The sequence below is a fragment of the Tachypleus tridentatus genome, chromosome 12 (assembly GCF_004210375.1).
Source record: "Tachypleus tridentatus isolate NWPU-2018 chromosome 12, ASM421037v1, whole genome shotgun sequence".
In the NCBI taxonomy this organism is placed as follows: Eukaryota; Metazoa; Arthropoda; class Merostomata; order Xiphosura; family Limulidae; genus Tachypleus; species Tachypleus tridentatus.
Window position 1 is genome coordinate 126,262,111 of NC_134836.1, and position 19,454 is coordinate 126,281,564.

The 19,454-nt window shown below is 33.8% G+C and overlaps 1 protein-coding gene across 3 annotated transcripts in view; it reads left to right on the top strand.

Annotated features, from left to right (window-relative positions):
* The first annotated feature begins 2,723 nt into the window (after positions 1-2,723).
* Positions 2,724-19,454, top strand: part of LOC143234632 (voltage-gated inwardly rectifying potassium channel KCNH2-like) — a 221,165-nt gene continuing 204,434 nt past the window's right edge. For 2 of the 3 annotated variants that reach the window (XM_076472109.1, XM_076472110.1), the window contains exon 1: positions 2,724-2,989. In XM_076472109.1, coding sequence (XP_076328224.1) covers positions 2,914-2,989 — 76 coding nt within the window. In that variant the 5' untranslated portion in view covers positions 2,724-2,913. The remainder of the gene's footprint in view (positions 2,990-19,454) is intronic. The other variant, XM_076472111.1, reaches the window with a different exon arrangement.

The window sequence follows — 19,454 nt, forward strand, 5'->3', positions numbered from 1 at the left end:
TAGTATTTCTACAATAATAAAATATAAGAATATCTTGACTACATAAATATACTTATTTGAGGTTAAGTTCAAATCTGATTTCAGAATTTCAAAGAAGAAAACTGATATGACAAGTCAATGATAGAAACAATATTTCTAAACGTTCATAAATTTCGAGCCACATCTCAAATTCATCATCTTTCTCTATGAAAAAGTTTGCTATAAAAAATGAAATTACGGTAATTATGTACTTGTCAAATTCTGTGATACACTTGTATTGGACTTTTTTTCATTGGTTAGCTGGTTTTTGTAGCAAATTTTCGCTTACAGTGAAGACGGACCTCTAAAACGTTTATAGGATGTACGAAATAACCCTTTAGTCCTACACTGTTGCTTATTATAATGTATCCGAGGGTCGCGGGTTCGAATCCCTGTCGCACCAAACGTGCTCGCCCTTTCAGCCGTGGGGGCGTTATAATGTGACAGTCAATCCCATTATTCGTTGGTAAAAGAGTAACCCAAGAGTTAGCGATGGGTAGTGATGGCTAGCTATCTTCCCTCTAGTCTTACACCGCTAAATTATGGACGGCTAGCACAGATAGTCATTGTGTAGCTTTGCCCGAAATTCAAACCAAACCAATTATAATGTAAGCTACGATGTCGGACAGTAATGCATAATTATGGTAATAAAACGGAGCACAGTGAACATTGAAGAAAGTAGTTCTATTATGGGTAACAAAGAACCTTGTCACTTCGTTTTTTTAAAGTGCAATTAAGTTTCAGTAACTAGCGATAATTAATAGGCTTAAAAAACGATCATTAAATTAGGGCTAACACAAATTCAAAATATACACGAATAAAATGTTTAGGAATTGTGATAAGTTATAAAAAAACCCGTTAATTTCTTGCTACACTGTACGGTTAAAATTTCTAGGGGACTGCTCGTGTCTTGCTGCTTAAGTGAAACGATGTTCGAAATATGGGTTGAGGCCACTCCGCCTACTCAAGAAACAAGGCAAAAACAGCACGTTAGAATTTCTAAACCCACTTTGTTTGTTGGCTTATCGAACAAATATCGAGCTACTTTGTTCTTAATCGGTTTAATATACTCGAGTTTTGTTTGCTTGTTTTAGAACGAGGTTACACTAAGCTGTCTGCCGTGTTAGCCGTGAGGAATCGAACCACGGATTTTAGCAAACTTACAGCTGTACCACAATGGGACTCTTGACTTTTTATAACATCAGGAAAATAAATATTTATAAACTAATTAGAAAGTACGACATTTTACTCTACTTTGAAATTTGTTTATCTGATAGTGTGGGTGGATGTGATAAGAATAGATGACCACTTCATGATTATGTAACATCTCAACTTGCACGTGCTGTAATGCCATATTTATAGTAGAGGCTGTTTGTTTCTCGGTAAAAACAGACCTGTGTGACAAACTTCCTCGTTTGATCTTTATTTTTAGAGTTGAGAAAATTCTATGAAGAGAGGAATATGAAGGTTAATAACCTCGATATCTGTCAGTTTGGTATCTGTCAGTTTGATATATGTCAGTTTGGTATCTGTCAGTTTGATATCTGTCAGTTTGATATCTGTCAGTTTGGTATCTGTCAGTTTGATATCTGTCAGTTTGGAATCTGTCAGTTTGATATCTGTCAGTTTGGTATCTGTCAGTTTGATATCTGTCAGTTTGGTATCTTTCAGTTTGATATCTGTCAGTTTGGTATCTCAGTTTAATATCTGTCAGTTTCGTATCTGTCAGTTTGATATATGTCAGTTTGGTATCTGTCAGTTTGATATCTGTCAGTTTGGTATCTGTCAGTTTGATATATGTCAGTTTGGTATCTGTCAGTTTGATATCTGTCAGTTTGGAATCTGTCAGTTTGATATCTGTCAGTTTGGTATCTGTCAGTTTGATATCTGTCAGTTTGGTATCTTTCAGTTTGATATCTGTCAGTTTGGTATCTCAGTTTAATATCTGTCAGTTTGATATCTGTCAGTTTGAAATATGTCAGTTTGATATCTGTCAGTTTGGAATCTGTCAGTTCGGTATCTGTCAGTTTGATATCTGCCAGTTTGGTATCTGCGAGTTTGGTATCTGTCAGTTTATCTGTCAGTTTGGGGGCTTCCCGTCGCAATGCGTAGCTTTCAACTCGATCTAATCGATTCTGAATTTTGAACTCTGCAATAATTCTCCAGTTTGAAAAAAATAGCAACAGTGAACACTTTTCTTTGTTAATTAATTTATTGTAGTCAACGTTTGATGTAATACTGAGTAATTGATGTTATAAGCGAACAAAATAATCAAAATCTTTGTTCTGCCTTCTCATGAAAAATATGGACGCTCAAACCTCAAGGCTTGAGTGTTGACAATTTCTCACAATTAAACATTTATCTTGAACTTAACACTAGGTAGCGTTTCAAAAATCAAGATATGTGCCCGTTTGTATTTATCTGCAAAATAGGTTTAACTTTGAGTAATCTCAATCGAGAGTAGACAGTGGAATGGTTGTGTATTTTAACAAGGATAATTTCGATAATTATTTAGTTGGTCAACTGAAAGAGAAAAAAATACATATGTGACTAACAGCGGTGTTTGATAATATAATCATAACCTCGACAAGAAAAAAAAATATTTTCTGTTATTTATTACACGAGCTATGTTTTATTCCGTTGCCTAGTGCTGTCCACGTACATATATATATACGTGTACCAAGTCCCCGATCGATGACGTAGCTGCTTGCTGCACGTTCTCAGCCGGCATGGAAAAGATTCCCAAACCAGGGTAGTACAGTCAGTAGAGGTCCGTATGTTGCGATACCAGCTTCCTTTTGTTCTTCTAGCGTGGAGATTCTCCACATATTCATTACCAGTATGGCGTTTTTAATGTGGTATTTTTACCAGCGCTAGTCTTATCCTTGAGTTACAATGCCTGTACGTAGGGGGCATGTAGCCCCTCAAAACACGTTCATCGATTCTATTATCCGCAAGTTTGACAATTTAAGTAAGTACTGTAAGGCTTAACTTGTTAGATAATTTCAGGATCTTATTGCGAAATATATATATATATATATTTAAATAGATACCTGATTAATGGATATTTTCTTGTTATTTTAGGCTTAAATAACCCAAATATTTTGTCTGCAAAAATACACTGGTTGTTATTTGTTCGTGTCATTATTGATTATTATTCTAGTCTGTTTTCCAATTTTTATTTCTCTCGTAACTCTGACGTATTTAATATTATTTTCTTTAATATTTATAATTTCAATATGAATATTTGCTTTAAAACAACGACTTTTATTACATCTGCTTTCGTATATCCTCAAGAGATAAAGTTAATTTTTTAAGGAAAAAATGTAAATTATAGTGACTTTTTATAGTAACTGCACAAAAAAACCGGACAAATGCCAACTTTTATTATTTTTTTTCCATTTTTAGTCTGAAGTACCATATTGGCACTGAAAATGACGCTTCTCCAATAATTATGTACATTCACACTATATATTTGTTATGTTTCTTTAAGAATTTTTTCCTGCTGTTCAGTAGTAAAATTATACTTATAAATGTTTTATAATCGTACAGGGAACCGATGATGTATATAGACTTATTTTCTTTCTATATTTTGTGTCTGAGTAAAAGTATCCTTTCCTCTTGTAACTACTATAAACGTGAAGTTATATATCCTCGTATGTAAATAGATACACATATAAATTTCTATAAGTATATGTATATATGTTTGTGAAATTATATATGCGAGTTACTTCAAGTAGTAGACTTCGAAACGTATTTTTTTTTTATTAATAGGTCCTAAATAATGACGATACAACAAAATAGTGCTCAACCAATTACTTCCTTATTGTTTTAATATGCTATATTTTAATATTTTTTTGGCATTTGAAATTAAGTAGTTTAGACACATTAATCGGTTGGGGCTAACTACAGAAATAGTTTATCAGCATTCATAGGCTTTCACTGTTAAATTATTTGTTACAATTTGTAACAAACACAATATTAACATGAAATATTGTTTTTGTTTGATATAAAACCTATGAATTATTATTTTTTGTATAATATTGTTCGCATATTTTTGAATTACGAGTGAAGCTGAATCTTACGACCAAAATTTTACCCTGTGTTTCTTCGCGTAACAAGTGATTTTAATAAACTGTTTTTATTTAGAATTTTAAAAAATATTTTTATTTAAATATTGGACTTACAGTGGCGTCGCTACCGTTCACATTGACTTGGCGATTGTTTTTAAGTGTTGAACTTGCAAAGTACAGAAAATGTCGTAACTTGTACAGTACGTAAGACCATTGTCCACTCTGATGTTCTAAGCTTTATATATCCGTAAAAACTGAAAACAGTAAGTTAGTTCTTTTCTAATTGAAGTCAATTCATTAAACAATAAGTTGTTTTAAAACAAATATCGGTTAACCAAAGGCCTATAAGCCCACGATGTCAAGTCGTTAAACCTTTTTTTTTTATCTTGGATAATATTTATAATTTGGAAATTATAGTATTTTAAAGAGTATTAAAAATTCCATGTGAAAGGAAACATTGAGAAAATCGCTTATGGGTTTCTTTTGGTCTTATTTCGGCCATTTTCAGTATTTCTGAAGCCTCACTTTTCATCGAATGAAAATATTAGTCAAGAAACGTTTTCTATTCGCATTTTCAAAGACGTGAAACTTTGTTAAAATTCTGTCTAAATGCAAAGTAAATAATAATACAGTTATAGTTGCTATTAGATGTAGGAAGCGAATATTATTAATCACTGAGTTTCCGGGTTATAAAATACAAAATATTTATTTGAATTTCGCACAAAGCTGCACGAGGGCTATCTGCATTAGTCTTCCCTAATTTAGCACCTACTCATTATTACCTCTCACTAACTGTTGGGATATTTTTTATCAACAAATACTGGGATTGATTCTCACTTTGTAACGCCCCCACGGGTGAAAGAGTGAGTATGTTTGGTATGACAGTGATTCGAAACCGCGATCCTTAGATTACGAGTCGAACCTCTTAACCACCTTGGCCATGGTTCGCATCCCCGTCGCGCCAAACATGCTTGCCCTTTCAGCCGTGGGGGCGTTATAATGTGACGATCAATCCCACTATTCGTTGGTAAAAGAGTAGCCTAAGAGTTGGCAGTGGGTGGTGATGACTAGCTGCCTTCCCTCTAGTCTTACACTGCTAAATTAGGGACGGCTAACGCAGATAACCCTCGAGTAGCTTTGCGCGAAATTCAAAACAAAACAAAAATTTACCACCTGGCCATGCTAACCCTGAAGTACAAATTAGTTAAGATAAAGGTTATACAATAATTTAAGTTTTGAGACCAGACTTTCACTGTTGGTCTGTCATACACTTGGAGATGAATAACAGAAAGTAGAAAGATATTAAAGTTTACCCGTCAATTAACGGTGATTACGACTACATGTTGGTCTGTTTGGTGTTTTTACAAGAGAAAGTTAATACTGAAGCTCCATTATACCGTGAAATTAAAGATTACAGAGGAACATCATGTTGAACTTGAAACTCAAACGATTATTTTCTTAAAATTCGTTTTATAAAATATAGAATATGAAACAACATGATACTTTTGAGAATAAATAAAACCATGTTTCATCAGTATTTTCAAACTTGGGAATAATTAAAACCATGTTTTCTTTGTATTTTTAAGTAGGAAATAACTGAAACCTTGAAGTGATTAAAACCAAGTTTCGCCATTACGGTGAAAATTTATACTAATTTAAACCATGTTTCATCAGCATACTGTGAAAATTCGAAATAATTCTGTCTATTGTTTCTTCACTACTTTAGAAACTTGGAGACACTGTTTTAGTTAATAAATGTCATTCATTTAACACCAGTGGTTGATCATTGATTTGAAACTTGAAATTTGAAAGTATCTGAATAAAAACGTATTTATTTTACTTATAAATAATTAAGACAAATCTTTATCAAAACTTATAAATACTGATTTAATTATACCATTGGATTTTAGAATAATGAAAACAGAAAGATGTTTATTATAACTTAAACAATTGATATCATCACTATTTTAATATGGTGAAAGAAGAGTATCATATATTTTACATGATGAAGTAGTTGATAACAAGCTATTATAACTATGTTAAAGGTTATAAAAAAATTAAAATCAACATTTCCTCAAAAGTTTGAAACTTCAAAGTAATTAAGGTCAATATTTCATTAGCATATTCAATTTAAAACAATGTTTTATTAAAACTTTGAAACTTGAAAACAGTTAAGGTCACAGTTACTTCATTAGCCTGAATTTTTAAAGAATTGAGACGGACTTTTGAACTTAGGGGAAGTATTATGAAAATTATTATAAATTAGTTTTAGAAAAGGAATTAGGAGCAATATATGTTTTAAGTACGTTGGAATATAGAAATAAGGAGATTTAATATATGTTTTAAGTACGTTGGAATATAGAAATAAGGAGATTTAATATATGTTTTAAGTACGTTGGAATATAGAAATAAGGAGATTTAATATATGTTTTAAGTACGTTGGAATATAGAAATAAGGAGATTTAATATATGTTTTAAGTACGTTGGAATGTACAAGTAAGGAGATTTAATATGTGTTTTAAGTACGTTGAAATATAGAAATAAGGAGGTTTAATATATGTTTTAAGCACGTTGGAATATACAAGGAGGTTTAATATATGTTTTAAGACGTTGTAAGGAGGTTTAATATATGTTTTAAGTACGTTGGAATATAGAAGTAAGGAGGTTTAATATATGTTTTAAGTACGTTGGAATATAGAAATAAGGAGATTTAATATATGTTTTAATTACGTTGGAATATAGAAATAAGGAGATTTAATATGTTTTAAGTACGTTGGAATATAGAAATAAGGAGATTTAATATATGTTTTAAGTACGTTGGAATATAGAAATAAGGAGATTTAATATATGTTTTAAGTACGTTGGAATATAGAAATAAGGAGATTTAATATATGTTTTAAGTACGTTGGAATATAGAAATAAGGAGATTTAATATATGTTTTAACTACGTTGGAATGTACAAGTAAGGAGATTTAATATATGTTTTAACTACGTTGGAATATAGAAATAAGGAGATTTAATATATGTTTTAAGTACGTTAGAATATACAAGTAAGGAGGTTTAATATATGTTTTAAGTACGTTGGAATATAGAAGTAAGGAGGTTTAATATATGTTTTAAGTACGTTGGAATATAGAAATAAGGAGATTTAATATATGTTTTAACTACGTTGGAATATATAAATAAGGAGATTTAATATATGTTTTAAGTACATTGGAATATATAAATAAGGAGATTTAATATATGTTTTAAGTACGTTGGAATATAGAAATAAGGAGATTTAATATATGTTTTAAGTACGTTGGAATATAGAAATAAGGAGATTTAATATATGTTTTAAGTACGTTGGAATATAGAAATAAGGAGATTTAATATATGTTTTAAGTACGTTGGAATATAGAAATAAGGAGATTTAATATATGTTTTAAGTACGTTGGAATATAGAAATAAGGAGATTTAATATATGTTTTAAGTACGTTGGAATATAGAAATAAGGAGATTTAATATATGTTTTAAGTACGTTGGAATATAGAAGTAAGGAGATTTAATATATGTTTTAAGTACGTTGGAATATAGAAATAAAGAGATTTAATATATGTTTTAAGTACGTTGGAATATAGAAATAAGGAGATTTAATATATGTTTTAAGTACGTTGGAATATAGAAATAAGGAGATTTAATATATGTTTTAAGTACGTTGGAATATAGAAGTAAGGAGATTTAATATATGTTTTAAGTACGTTGGAATATACAAGTAAGGAGATTTAATATATGTTTTAAGTACGTTGGAATATACAAGTAAGTAGATTTAATATATGTTTTAAGTACGTTGGAATATACAAGTAAGTAGATTTAATATATGTTTTAAGTACGTTGGAATATACATGTAAGTAGATTTAATATATGTTTTAAGTACGTTGGAATATACAAGTAAGTAGATTTAATATATGTTTTAAGTACGTTGGAATATAGAAATAAGTAGATTTAATATATGTTTTAAGTACGTTGGAATATAGAAATAAGTAGATTTAATATATGTTTTAAGTACGTTGGAATATAGAAGTAAGGAGATTTAATAAATCGATTTTTGACTTATATTATTTGGAAACATTCTTCGATTTTCGAGTGAAATTAGTTATATTCTAAAAGTGCTTTTGAAACTTGAATACAGTTATACAGTTAACACTTCTTCGTTAAACTGCTTGAGGAACATTAGTAATGTTTATCGCTACACGAACTGATCTGCCCATACTGACGAATTAAATATTCTACTAACGACGACCACATAAATTTCCTCCAAACACGAACTAATATGAATTACATTTTTAACATATGAGAAACGTTACATTATCCTACGCAGAAAAGTTTCGTTTCGATAATGTAAATTTATATTTAAACTAACCCTCACTATGTGATCGTTCGACATGTATTCTCAAGTTAGGAACACTTTTCAATATATGTATGTCTAACATTTAGGTATGTCGTCCCGTTTTATTATATCAGGTATAATCTTAATCCCCCTTTCGTTTCCTTCAAGTGATCTGGGTTTATATTGAACAACATCTGTCGGTTAAGTGGTCCAGATGTAATATTAAGTTCCATCTTTTATAATTTAAGATCTGTTTACTGGTATCTAGTTGTAATGTTAATATAATGTTGCCTCCTGGTAGTCCAGATGTAACATTAAGTTCTCTCTTTAAGTGATATAAGATATGTTTACAGGTATCCATGTGTAATGTTAACATACGGTTTCCTTCAGATAAAATATTATTTTCTCCTTCAAGTTATTTTATTTTTCAGTTTACTTAGAATTATATCCAACCGTCACTTCATCCTAATGATTTATGTCTACACATAGGTATTCTGAGCTTGAAACATTTGCTCCAGTATCAATTTCCGTTGTACATTACACTGCTTCAACCCTAAAAGTTTAATTAAGTCACCTGGTGGGCTTTACAGTCATCAACCTTGCAGTTTTTTTTTAGTTTGAATTGTATTTGTTTTATTTTTATTTGTTTTCTCATGTCTCTAATTGTTTTCCCAAAGGAGTGAGATTCGGGTCTAAGTTTTTAACTTTAATTTGTTTGTTTGTTCTTGGCAAAGAACTACACAATGGTTTATTTGTGCTCTGTCCAATTCTGGTATCGAAACCCGATTTTTTTACGCTTATAAGTCTTTTTGAGATTATCTTATTGTACTCAGTTTTTAGGATGGCACCTATGACGTCTTAGAAATAATACTTTAAATACATAGTGAAATTCCGAATCGCAGTTTTCAGTCCAAATAATTTGACTTAAATATAAAATTCGACAAGAATCGTAATTTTGCATAGATCTGTTTAGAGTTTCAACTGAAAACTTGTATAACTATATTATAAAGGTTTTCGTTCACAGAGAAGAAATATGCTATAATTTGATATTGTGAAACAAGAGATAATATCCCGGATTCTATACCTCCTGGGTTTGTTTGCTTGTTTTTCCTATATAACTAGTACTCGGTAACTATCTCCATTTACTATTCTCTAGTCTTGAATGTCAGATTAGAGATAAGGTAGCTAGTCGCCAGCACACTCCGCCAATTCTTGTTTGATTAATCACTGAGATTTGATCGTCGCGCTTATAATGCGCTTACTTTCCCACATTGTGTAGTCCAATTGTGATTATTTTTGTGGTAAAGAGGGCGCGACAGTCGAACCCTTAAATCCAGAGTTAGACATGTTAACCACTGGGCAACGCTCGCTCTCCTCCGATTCTGTATACACTGCTGGCCAAAATCTTAAAGCCAATGAACATAAAGAAAAAATATGCATTTTGCGTTGTTAGACTCAACCGCTTATTTGAGTAGAGCTTCGAATGATGAAAATAAGAAAATTGAAAATAAAAATAAACTTTTTAGCATTTAATAGGAAAATGTGAACACTATGAAATTAGCCCAAATACCAGCTGGTCAAAAGTTTAAGACTATATCAAGAAGAAGTCCAAAACAGGGTAGGAGATGCCCAACAAGAGGTCTCAGTAGTGACCATGCCAAAGCGAATGGTCGATATAAGTGTTTGCAGAAGGCTGGCTGGAATGTTATTCCAAGTGGTGAAGATGGCTTCACGAAGATCATGCACAGTTTGGAATTGACGTCCATTTCTATAGACTTCCCTTGCCATCCACCCCAAACATTTTCAATGGGGTTCAGTTCGGGCCAGGGGCGTAGATTTTTTACACCCGATGGAGGGGAGGATGATTTTCCAACCACTTATGTGGACTGTTCAATTTGGAAATTGGTAATCTCTGATTACGTGAACCTGAAAGCTGTAAACATGCAGTCACAGAGTAATCTTGTTGCCACGATACTTCAAGGTTTCCATGTAGGTTTGTATAAGTGAGGTGTTGTGAACAGTTTTAAAATGTCAATAGAATAAAGACAAATGTGTCACAAATTAACTGCCACATGAATTTATTCCTGCACACTGCACAGTATAAAAGATGGCCATTATACTTGACAAGGTTACTAATAACTTTCATTGTATGAATTACGTTTTCAAATATTAATAAAATTAGTAATACCCTTGATAAGTTTATATCTACTAAAAACTGTTCATGTTGTTTGATAAAAATAATTAAAATGTCTTTGTGAACTCTTGAAAAGTACACATCAATACAATGTAGCACATAATTATTCATACTTTTCATTGAAGTAAGATTCATTTAGTCCTCTAGTCTACATGTTCCCAAACGTAAACTTCCTTTGTGGTGATCTGTTTATGAATTCTTTCATAAACTCTTCTATATTTATCTTGTCGACCTCATCTTTGTGAGTGTGACAAACTGCCACATGGTTGAGGCGACACTGAGACATAATTGACCATAACCACGTCTTCAACCGTCTTAATGTAGAAAAGCTGCGTTCACATTCGCAGCTGGATACTGGACATACAAGCAAAATTTTCATGAGAAGAAACACTTCTCTAAACATCTGCTGTCTTGTTTCATGCATTTCACAGTAAGCATCCTTCACACCTTTCAGAGATAGGTTTTGTTGTTCCTTTGAACATGGGCAACTGAAACTCGAGCCGTTGTTCAGAGATTTCTGGATAGATGTTATAACCGAGTTGTCAATCTTGCCAGATGTGATCATGTTCTCAAGTGCCAGATATTGTCTCAAGTCATTGTTGTCTGCATTGAATCTAGTGGTTAGATGTTCTATGACTGTGTCCACAAATGCAAAATATTGGCTTCTGTAGTAATCTCTAGCTGTTGCAAAATGGTGTGCTGAGTCATCACCTGTGATCCATTTGGGGGTCTGTGAATGCGTGGTAGTTCAATAGGCACCAGATCTAGGGAAGTTACCTTTTTCTCAGCTTCGTCAAATATCTTGTTGTAATTTTTCTCTGTTCGCAATATCCGCAATTGCTCAACTGTCATTGCAGATGTTTCGATCATGCCAGATACTGTCACTGATTTTGCTTGGAATGCACGGTTTAGTTCCTCTAATGCAGCTATTGGATGCTGAGCCATCAACAATCCTAAAACTGTCTTTCCTTTGTCAAATCTGTCCGGCAGACCTCGTGCTTTCACTGCTACCTCTAATTTTTCATTTGCTAATTCAGACAAAGAATCAACAATGTCACTGTAGTGATCATTAGAACATGTAATTGCAGATAGGTGGCACAACCAGCGTGTTGGACACAGTGGGCGGATGTATTTAACTGGACCATTGTAACTGTCTGATGATACAATATTTTCAAAGATTGTCTTCTATTTGTCTGACCTCTGAAGCAAGACATCAAGTTCATGTACCCACTGGATAGAATCTCGAACACATTCACAAGCTTCAACTGCATGTTGCATTATTAAATTAGCCTTGTGTGCTCCGCAGTGAAAAAACAAAGCTGATGGTTGCTTCTCTTTTATTTTTGCCTGGCATCCACTGTACGCACCACTCATGTTAGCGGCTCCATCATAAGTTTGTGCTCTTAATTCTGACAGTGGTAAATTGAGTCTAGTCAGTACATCAAGTATAGTCGAGGATATTGTTTCACCAGTTGTATTGGAAACACTGTACAAACCAAAAATGTCTCATGGACGTCAAGGTTCTCATCTACGTATCGTATATTGCTTCCTGTTTGGCACCTGTAACATCTTGAGTGCCATCAACCATTAATGCAAAGATTTTACTTTGCTGCACTCTTTGTGCTATGTTCCTCAGTGTTTGGTGGCTGAACATCTCCATTATTTCATTCTGAGCCTGGGGTGATGTGAATGTGGTTTTCTTTGACAAGTAGGCCGTCAACTCAGGATCTTCCTCTTCCAGGAGCTTCATTAACTGCAGGATGTTCCCCTCCGTATCAGTATGCCCACATAATGCTAAACCTTGACGCAGTAAGAAACGTAAACTTCTGAATATTTTGGCTGGACTTCTTTTGTATTCTTCCTGTTGCTTCTTTTTTCCATCGTGTAGCTGGACAGTCACTGGAGTTACATCAAGTGAACCTTCTGGAGATATAGTGAATCTGTGCTGAGAGGAGGATTGGTGTTCGTTGAATTTCTGTTTTGCCTTTTTCCAGTTGCAAAAACCAGTGGATATGAAGGTATACTCCACTGGCCTCTCCAATTTCACTGTAAAAAGGCCTCTATTTCCCTCCTTGGCACAATGAAAGCATATGACTTTTTGAGTCTGATTGTCGAAGTGCAGCCATGGGAACTCATCAAACCACTTGCCTTGGAAGTTGATATTTTGAGATTTTGCTTTCTGTTATGGTATTAGTTGTGCGTCTGGATGATATGGCTTTCCACACTGTATCTGTGGAGTGTCAGATTTTTCATTACTGCACAAACTTGTTTTACAACTATCTCGTGGTTCATGATGTGCAATAGTTACACAAGCATTTTCAGACTCGTCCTCTGATGAACATGGTATTTTCTCTGTATAACAAGTTTCTATTCCTTTGCTTGAGATTGTTGGATTATCTACATCTACATTGTCACTTGTAGTACCAGTAACTGGCTTGTAGAACTGTCTAATATCGGAAAGTTTCAGACGCTTGCTTGTCATAATTGGAATCTGTTTCCAGATGACTCAACAGGCTAAAATACAGTCTTTATTGAAAAACTCTAACGTACAACTAATGAAGATAGAACAGAATGGAAGTAGGACTGAACTATACAATGTATTTAAGTCGAACGCGCGAACCTCACAGTGACTACCGAGCCGACTGACCACCTGGGCATCGCTGGGACAATAATGTGTGCTAGTTACAACACAAGTAATTGTAAGTTTCTCGAAAAATACTTAAACAATCACAATTATATTATATCCCTGTTAAAGCTCATCAAACACGTTGTGATATAATGTTTATAAGCACGTCTATTAAATAAAACCTAAACAAAAACTAGCAATACAATTCGAGTAGAGGCTTCAGGCCGTTGAAATCGCTCCTTTTGTGTTCTAATTGTACAAGAAAATACAATATTTTTACTATCTATGATAAGAGAACATATTGTTCTTTTACCATAAAGCACCAGCACTTTATTAGAGGGCAGTAATAATCTGAAATTTCATGGATTAATGAGGGCTACAAACACAGGTCTAATGAGTCCTGTTGTAAAATCGAGGCTCACACTAAAGGGAGCGGAGGGGGGGGGTATGTAGGGCGCGTCTGGATCCGAGCGGCCCGAACCTGTCGTTAATTATACCCTAAACGTACGCTATGGTCAGCGCTTCGACAGCTAAGGAGAGTAAGGCGTTCGACAATAAAAGCGGCTAGACATGCATAAGAACAAATGGTGTAGGAAAATCGCACAATATACACATAAGATTGATGCAGCTACAAGCTACAAATGGCCTGCCAGATCTAGATCACAGGAGTTTACGCTTGGGAGTAATATTTTCGAATTTCATACTCTGTTCAATCTGTTGTGATGAAAATTTTACTTAATCTTACACTACGTACAAGACGTAGGTAGATTCTGTGATACTGTTTGCAATCCTTGCATGTATACTTAGGCCTACTAACTGACACGAACTATCGCTTAGATCGAAAAGCTTAGAAGCAAGTCTATATTAAAGATGTACATTTCGGCTACTGAAAAAGCCTACATCTAGGCCTAATTATGTAATTCAATTGGTAAGAACACGAGAATCACAAAAACAAACACACAGTTTGTAGGCCTGTGATGCAATAAAACAATTCAACAGACCAAACTGTAGGGGGGGGGATGATTGTATGCACCATACCTCCACCTAAAATGAAGGGAGGATGTATTCCACCCGTCCCCCCAGGATCTACGCTCTTTGTTTGGGCGAATAAGCTGGATGGTCCAAAAGAATCAGGCTATTCGCCATGAAAAAGTCCTTTGTCCTGCGGGCATTGTGGATTGCAGCGTTGTCCTGCTGAAAGATTCGTTACGTGTTTATCGATTAACGCTTCATTTCAGTATGGTCTTAAACTTTTGACCAGCTAGTATTTAGACTAATTTCATAGTGTTCACATTTTCCCTTTTCTTATTTTCATCTTTCGAAGCTCTACTCAAATAAATGGTTGAGTCTGACAATGCAAAATGCATATTTTTACTTTTTGTTCATTGGTCTTAAGATTTTGGCCAGCAGTGCATGTGGTAGTTTCCTGAAGTTCCTAAGTGTATAAAAAGAAAATTATAGATAGACACGAAACTTGATACAGCTAAAATATTAAAAATTTGCAGGTTCAAAGAAGGAATATTACATTATATAACGTTACTAGAGCGTATTGGGAAACAAAAATGTTTGAAGTCGAAACAAGATAGGTCAGTGTTGTTTTGTTAGGCTTAAAAAGAAATTGAGTTTAAGAGCGTACGTTACGAACCGAGGTACATTACCAACAATAAGACAGCAATGTAATAACAATAACAAAGACTCCATTTCTTTTTTATTATGAACCGGAACCGGAAAAATGTGCAAGGCTTTTATAATGCGGGTATTGCTACCACTAATGTTATACGTACTGCCTGTCTTTAAGAGAGTATTATTTTTCTAAATATAGTAAAACAGCTGATAAAAAGTACTGAAGAGGGCGATAGTAAGAAATAAAAGGATTCACATCCTTGGTGAAATGATTTATTAATGAGGAGTTATGGTCTTCGCCGAATAATATATATTATTATTATATATTATATTAATAATATATATTTTTTTAAAGTTTGGAAGTGAACGAATGGGAATTTTTTTTCGACAGAGAACGTAGTTTTGTATTATAGAAATTTTACACAAGAGAAGGGTTGAATTAACTAGAAAAACGGGGTTACCTGTTTCACCCGAAATAATTCTAAGAAATTAGTAACCAAGAAAGACTAGTGGTTTGAGATTAAACAATAGTTTTAATATTGCAGTGGGTGATTAATAAATAACAAGCCAGATGGATGGGGATATGATACAGAATATAACGTAAAAGAACTAGCTATACGGAATTAATGATCTTAATAATAAAATGTGGAGTTTAGAATGCTTGTTTTGTTTCTGAGTACAGTTTACTTCGGTATACAGCTCAAATTCTAACGGCAAAGTCCCCGCATCGGCACAACGATATGTTTACATGCTCACGTCGCTAGAAACAGAGTTTCGATACCCGTGATGGGCAGAGCACAGCTAGCCCATTGTATAGCTTTGTGATTAGTTCCAAACAATTGATAAACTAAAGTCAAATTAAGTGCAAAGCTGCATAACGGGTTATCTTTGCTGTGTACATCACAGGTATCGAAATCAGTTTTTAGTATTATAAATCCTATGACTATGATACGAGTCTTTTGGTGACAGCAATACAGTAAGTCAGTATTAAATATAGTAGAAACCCAACAGCCGTCTGGGAAAGCTCAATAACAGTGTTCGTAGGGTCTTGCACATGCGCTGTTAATATTCGTAGCTACATATGGTTTAAATGTGATTTTCTCCAAGTCAGAAATAGCTTGTTCTGAACCCAAAATTTCAAGGACTGCTTTATATAATATTAAACTTTATAGATCACACGTAAAGTACGTTAAATTACGTTGTTATCAAGGACTGCTTTATATAATATTAAACTTTATAGATCACACGTAAAGTATGTTAAATTACGTTGTTATCAAGGACTGCTTTATATAATATTAAACTTTATGGATCACTCGTAAAGTATGTTAAATTACGTTGTTAAACGATGTACTTTATTATAAGTCGTATTTTAAAACTTGTTCTTTTTTAAAACCATCTTACAAACGATTGAAATTTTTCGTGGACTGGTGATTGGGAACCATCAGTTTTATGCAGTGGTTCTCAGCCTTTTACAGTAATGTGTCCCTAGCTAGTGTTTAACATTATCATGTAACCCCTAGAGTGAGCCTAAATCGTTTGTTTGAGCTATGTTGACGTACAGCTACTATACCAAGCCGCCGCTGCTTTATCTATACCCTTTAAAGTAATTTTGAATTAAACTCGTGCAGAAAATCACCTCTCTGCTTTGGTTTCTCTGGTACTATTCCCCATACTTGTTTGTTCTTTTACAAAAAACACCACCAGGTAGTGCATGAGGTCACCTCTCTGGTTTGGTTTCTCTGGTACTATTCCCCATACTTGTTTGTTGTTTTACAAAAAACACCACCAGGTAGTGCATGAGGTTACCTCTCTGGTTTGGTTTCTCTGGTACTATTCCCCATACTAGTTTGTTGTTTTACAAAAACACCACCAGGTAGTGCATGAGGATGTAAAACTGTTGATTACCTGAGTTTCCTGAAGAAAGAACGCGTATTCTGCAGATGGAGACATAATTTCAACGACTTAAATAGTTTACTCCATACATACTGGGCATTTACCTTGGGCGAGTGAAACTGACTGACTACAAGAAAGTAAATTTGTTTTAGGCCCCAAACCACTTGAAAAGTTTTCTTAAATATGCGGTAGTGACACTCAACAAAGTGGACTAATGACGAATTTGTATAAACTGCGTATTTGAAGGTGGTATAAACACGTACAGATACACTAACCACTACTTCTTAACAAGCACCTTCTATGATGTGTACACAGTACATTGAACCATGGATACTGACAGTATCTTTTGTTTGTACCATATTCTTTACGGTAGTAAGTCCGAATGACATTTAGGCTTACCGTTTATCACCTGTATACAGAAGTTAGATTAACTAATGTCATTGTGTTTCGTAGGTACTGTAAAAGAAGCAGTACTGTTATATTTGCATAAAATATTTCACTTCATCATGAAGATCGTGAATGTTCAGTCTGGTTTACATTTTACCTTTTAATTCTTATAAAATATCACTGAAATTTGTGTAATACAGCGACACTAAGGGGAAATATTTACTACATCAAACAAACCAGTGAATGAATGAAAGTTTAAAATAAGTAAATATAAACTCATCTACCGAAACGAATAAAATATTTAATGAAATTCATTACCTGAAATGAATAAGATATATACGAGATTAGGTTGTTTAAGTATGGGATAGAAATTATTGTTAAAATGTTAAAAAAAAAAAATTGTTAGGCCTAAAATATTTCATAAAATTCCTCTTTTTCTATTTGTTTTGCTCCTGGTGACGTAACACGTTCCTGAACGTTCGTCCATTACGTTAATCAAACTTCACGTAGACTTGTTGTTAACACTAGCAATGAGACGTGACGTTTCATCAAATTCAATCGACTGAAAACTCACTTTCTTTAGAACATTTCCGTAGTGTACACATTCATAAAAAGGTTTTTTGAATCCCACGAAGGAAGCAAATTAAAAAGATTCCTACACTGAAAACTAACAGGTGAAACTTTTCCTTTTCTTGGTTAGTCCAAGCGTATTATTTAGTTAATCCAGCATCAAAACTGTTGTATCTGATCTTTTGAGAGATGAAATTGTTTATCTGATCACGTGCTCTTACTGGCTGACTATAAAAATTCCTGTTTCATACAGCAGCTGTAGTTAATTGTCACAGAAGTGGTCGCTGGTTATCCATCAGTGCCAGGTTCAAATCTTGGTACAAAAACGTTTCTTGTTGAACTGTGTTGAAAAACCTCCGGTAGGGGTGTGGTGAAATTACCACTTTTTTACATTATTACCTTTAAGTGTATGGTTTTTATTTCTTATGAATATTTATGAATAATTCGAACTTGTTTATTGTCTCCACAAGTTATGTTTATTTTCGTTATTTATGATTTTTTGTGACTATGTTACAGAAATTATCCATTTGTTTTTGTGTTTTTTTACTGATCATGTGGGTTGTGGGACACGGGATCAAAACCCGGTTCCAAACACGCTTGTCTTCTTTTTTTTTTTCAATCATGCGAACGTGATAATATTATTCAGTCCCATTTTTCGTCTGTAAAGTTTATATCGAGAGTAGATGCTGTTGGTCAGCTGCTTTCCCTATGGGCAGCAGCTCAGAGTTGATAGCAGCGGGAGATAGGCTTAAGTAGTGTTTCGTAAGTACTGAAACTTACCATTTAAAAAATGAGACAAATTGATAAACAACTGGTTTCGAAAATTTTCTTTTTATTGTTATAAGTTACTTTCTTTCTTGGGTGTTTTAGAGTTTCAGTTAAATTTACTTTTGAAAAAGAACTGGCATCATTAAACCACGAACAGCTAAATAAGATTTCAATCAGTCGATATCTAATGAGGTCAGAATACCAGCATCGATTTTAGCATTTCATCAAATCTTCTGGCTTGAAATTATTGATTCGATTGAATGCCACTTTAAAACTAAAAATAAGTCTTAATATAATACAGGGTCTCAGTGATATTGCAACATAGATACCTCGCTGAGGAAATAAAATCCTTCTTGCTGACATTTTTATATTTTTCTGATTTACTGCTGTTTAAGAGTAAGGCCCTAAGCATGGTCAGGTGGTTAGGGCGCTCTACTCGCTAAATGAGAGTTGCACGTTCGAATTCCCGTCACATTAAACATGCTCGCCTTTGTAGTCGTGTGAGCATTATAGTGTGACGGTTAATCTCACTATATGCTGGTAAAAGAGTAGTTCACGAGTTGGCGGTAAGTGGTGATGACTAACTGCCTTTCCTGCTAAACTCTCGTGTAGCTTTGCGTGAAATTCAAATCAAACACACGGTATAATATAATATAATATAATATAATTATCTTCGTTTGTTTGGGTCCTCCACTAGTACAGCGGTAAGTCTATGGATTTATAATGCTAAAATCAGGGGTTCGATTCCCCTCGGTAGACTCAGCAGATAGTTCGATGTGGCTTTGCTATAAGAAAACACGCACACACTGTCGTTTGTTTGAAATTAAACACAAAGATACACAATAGGCTATCTGTGCTTTGCCCACCACCGGTATCGAAACTCGGTTTATAGTGTTGTGAGTCAGAAGACATGTCGCTGTGCCACTAGGGGGC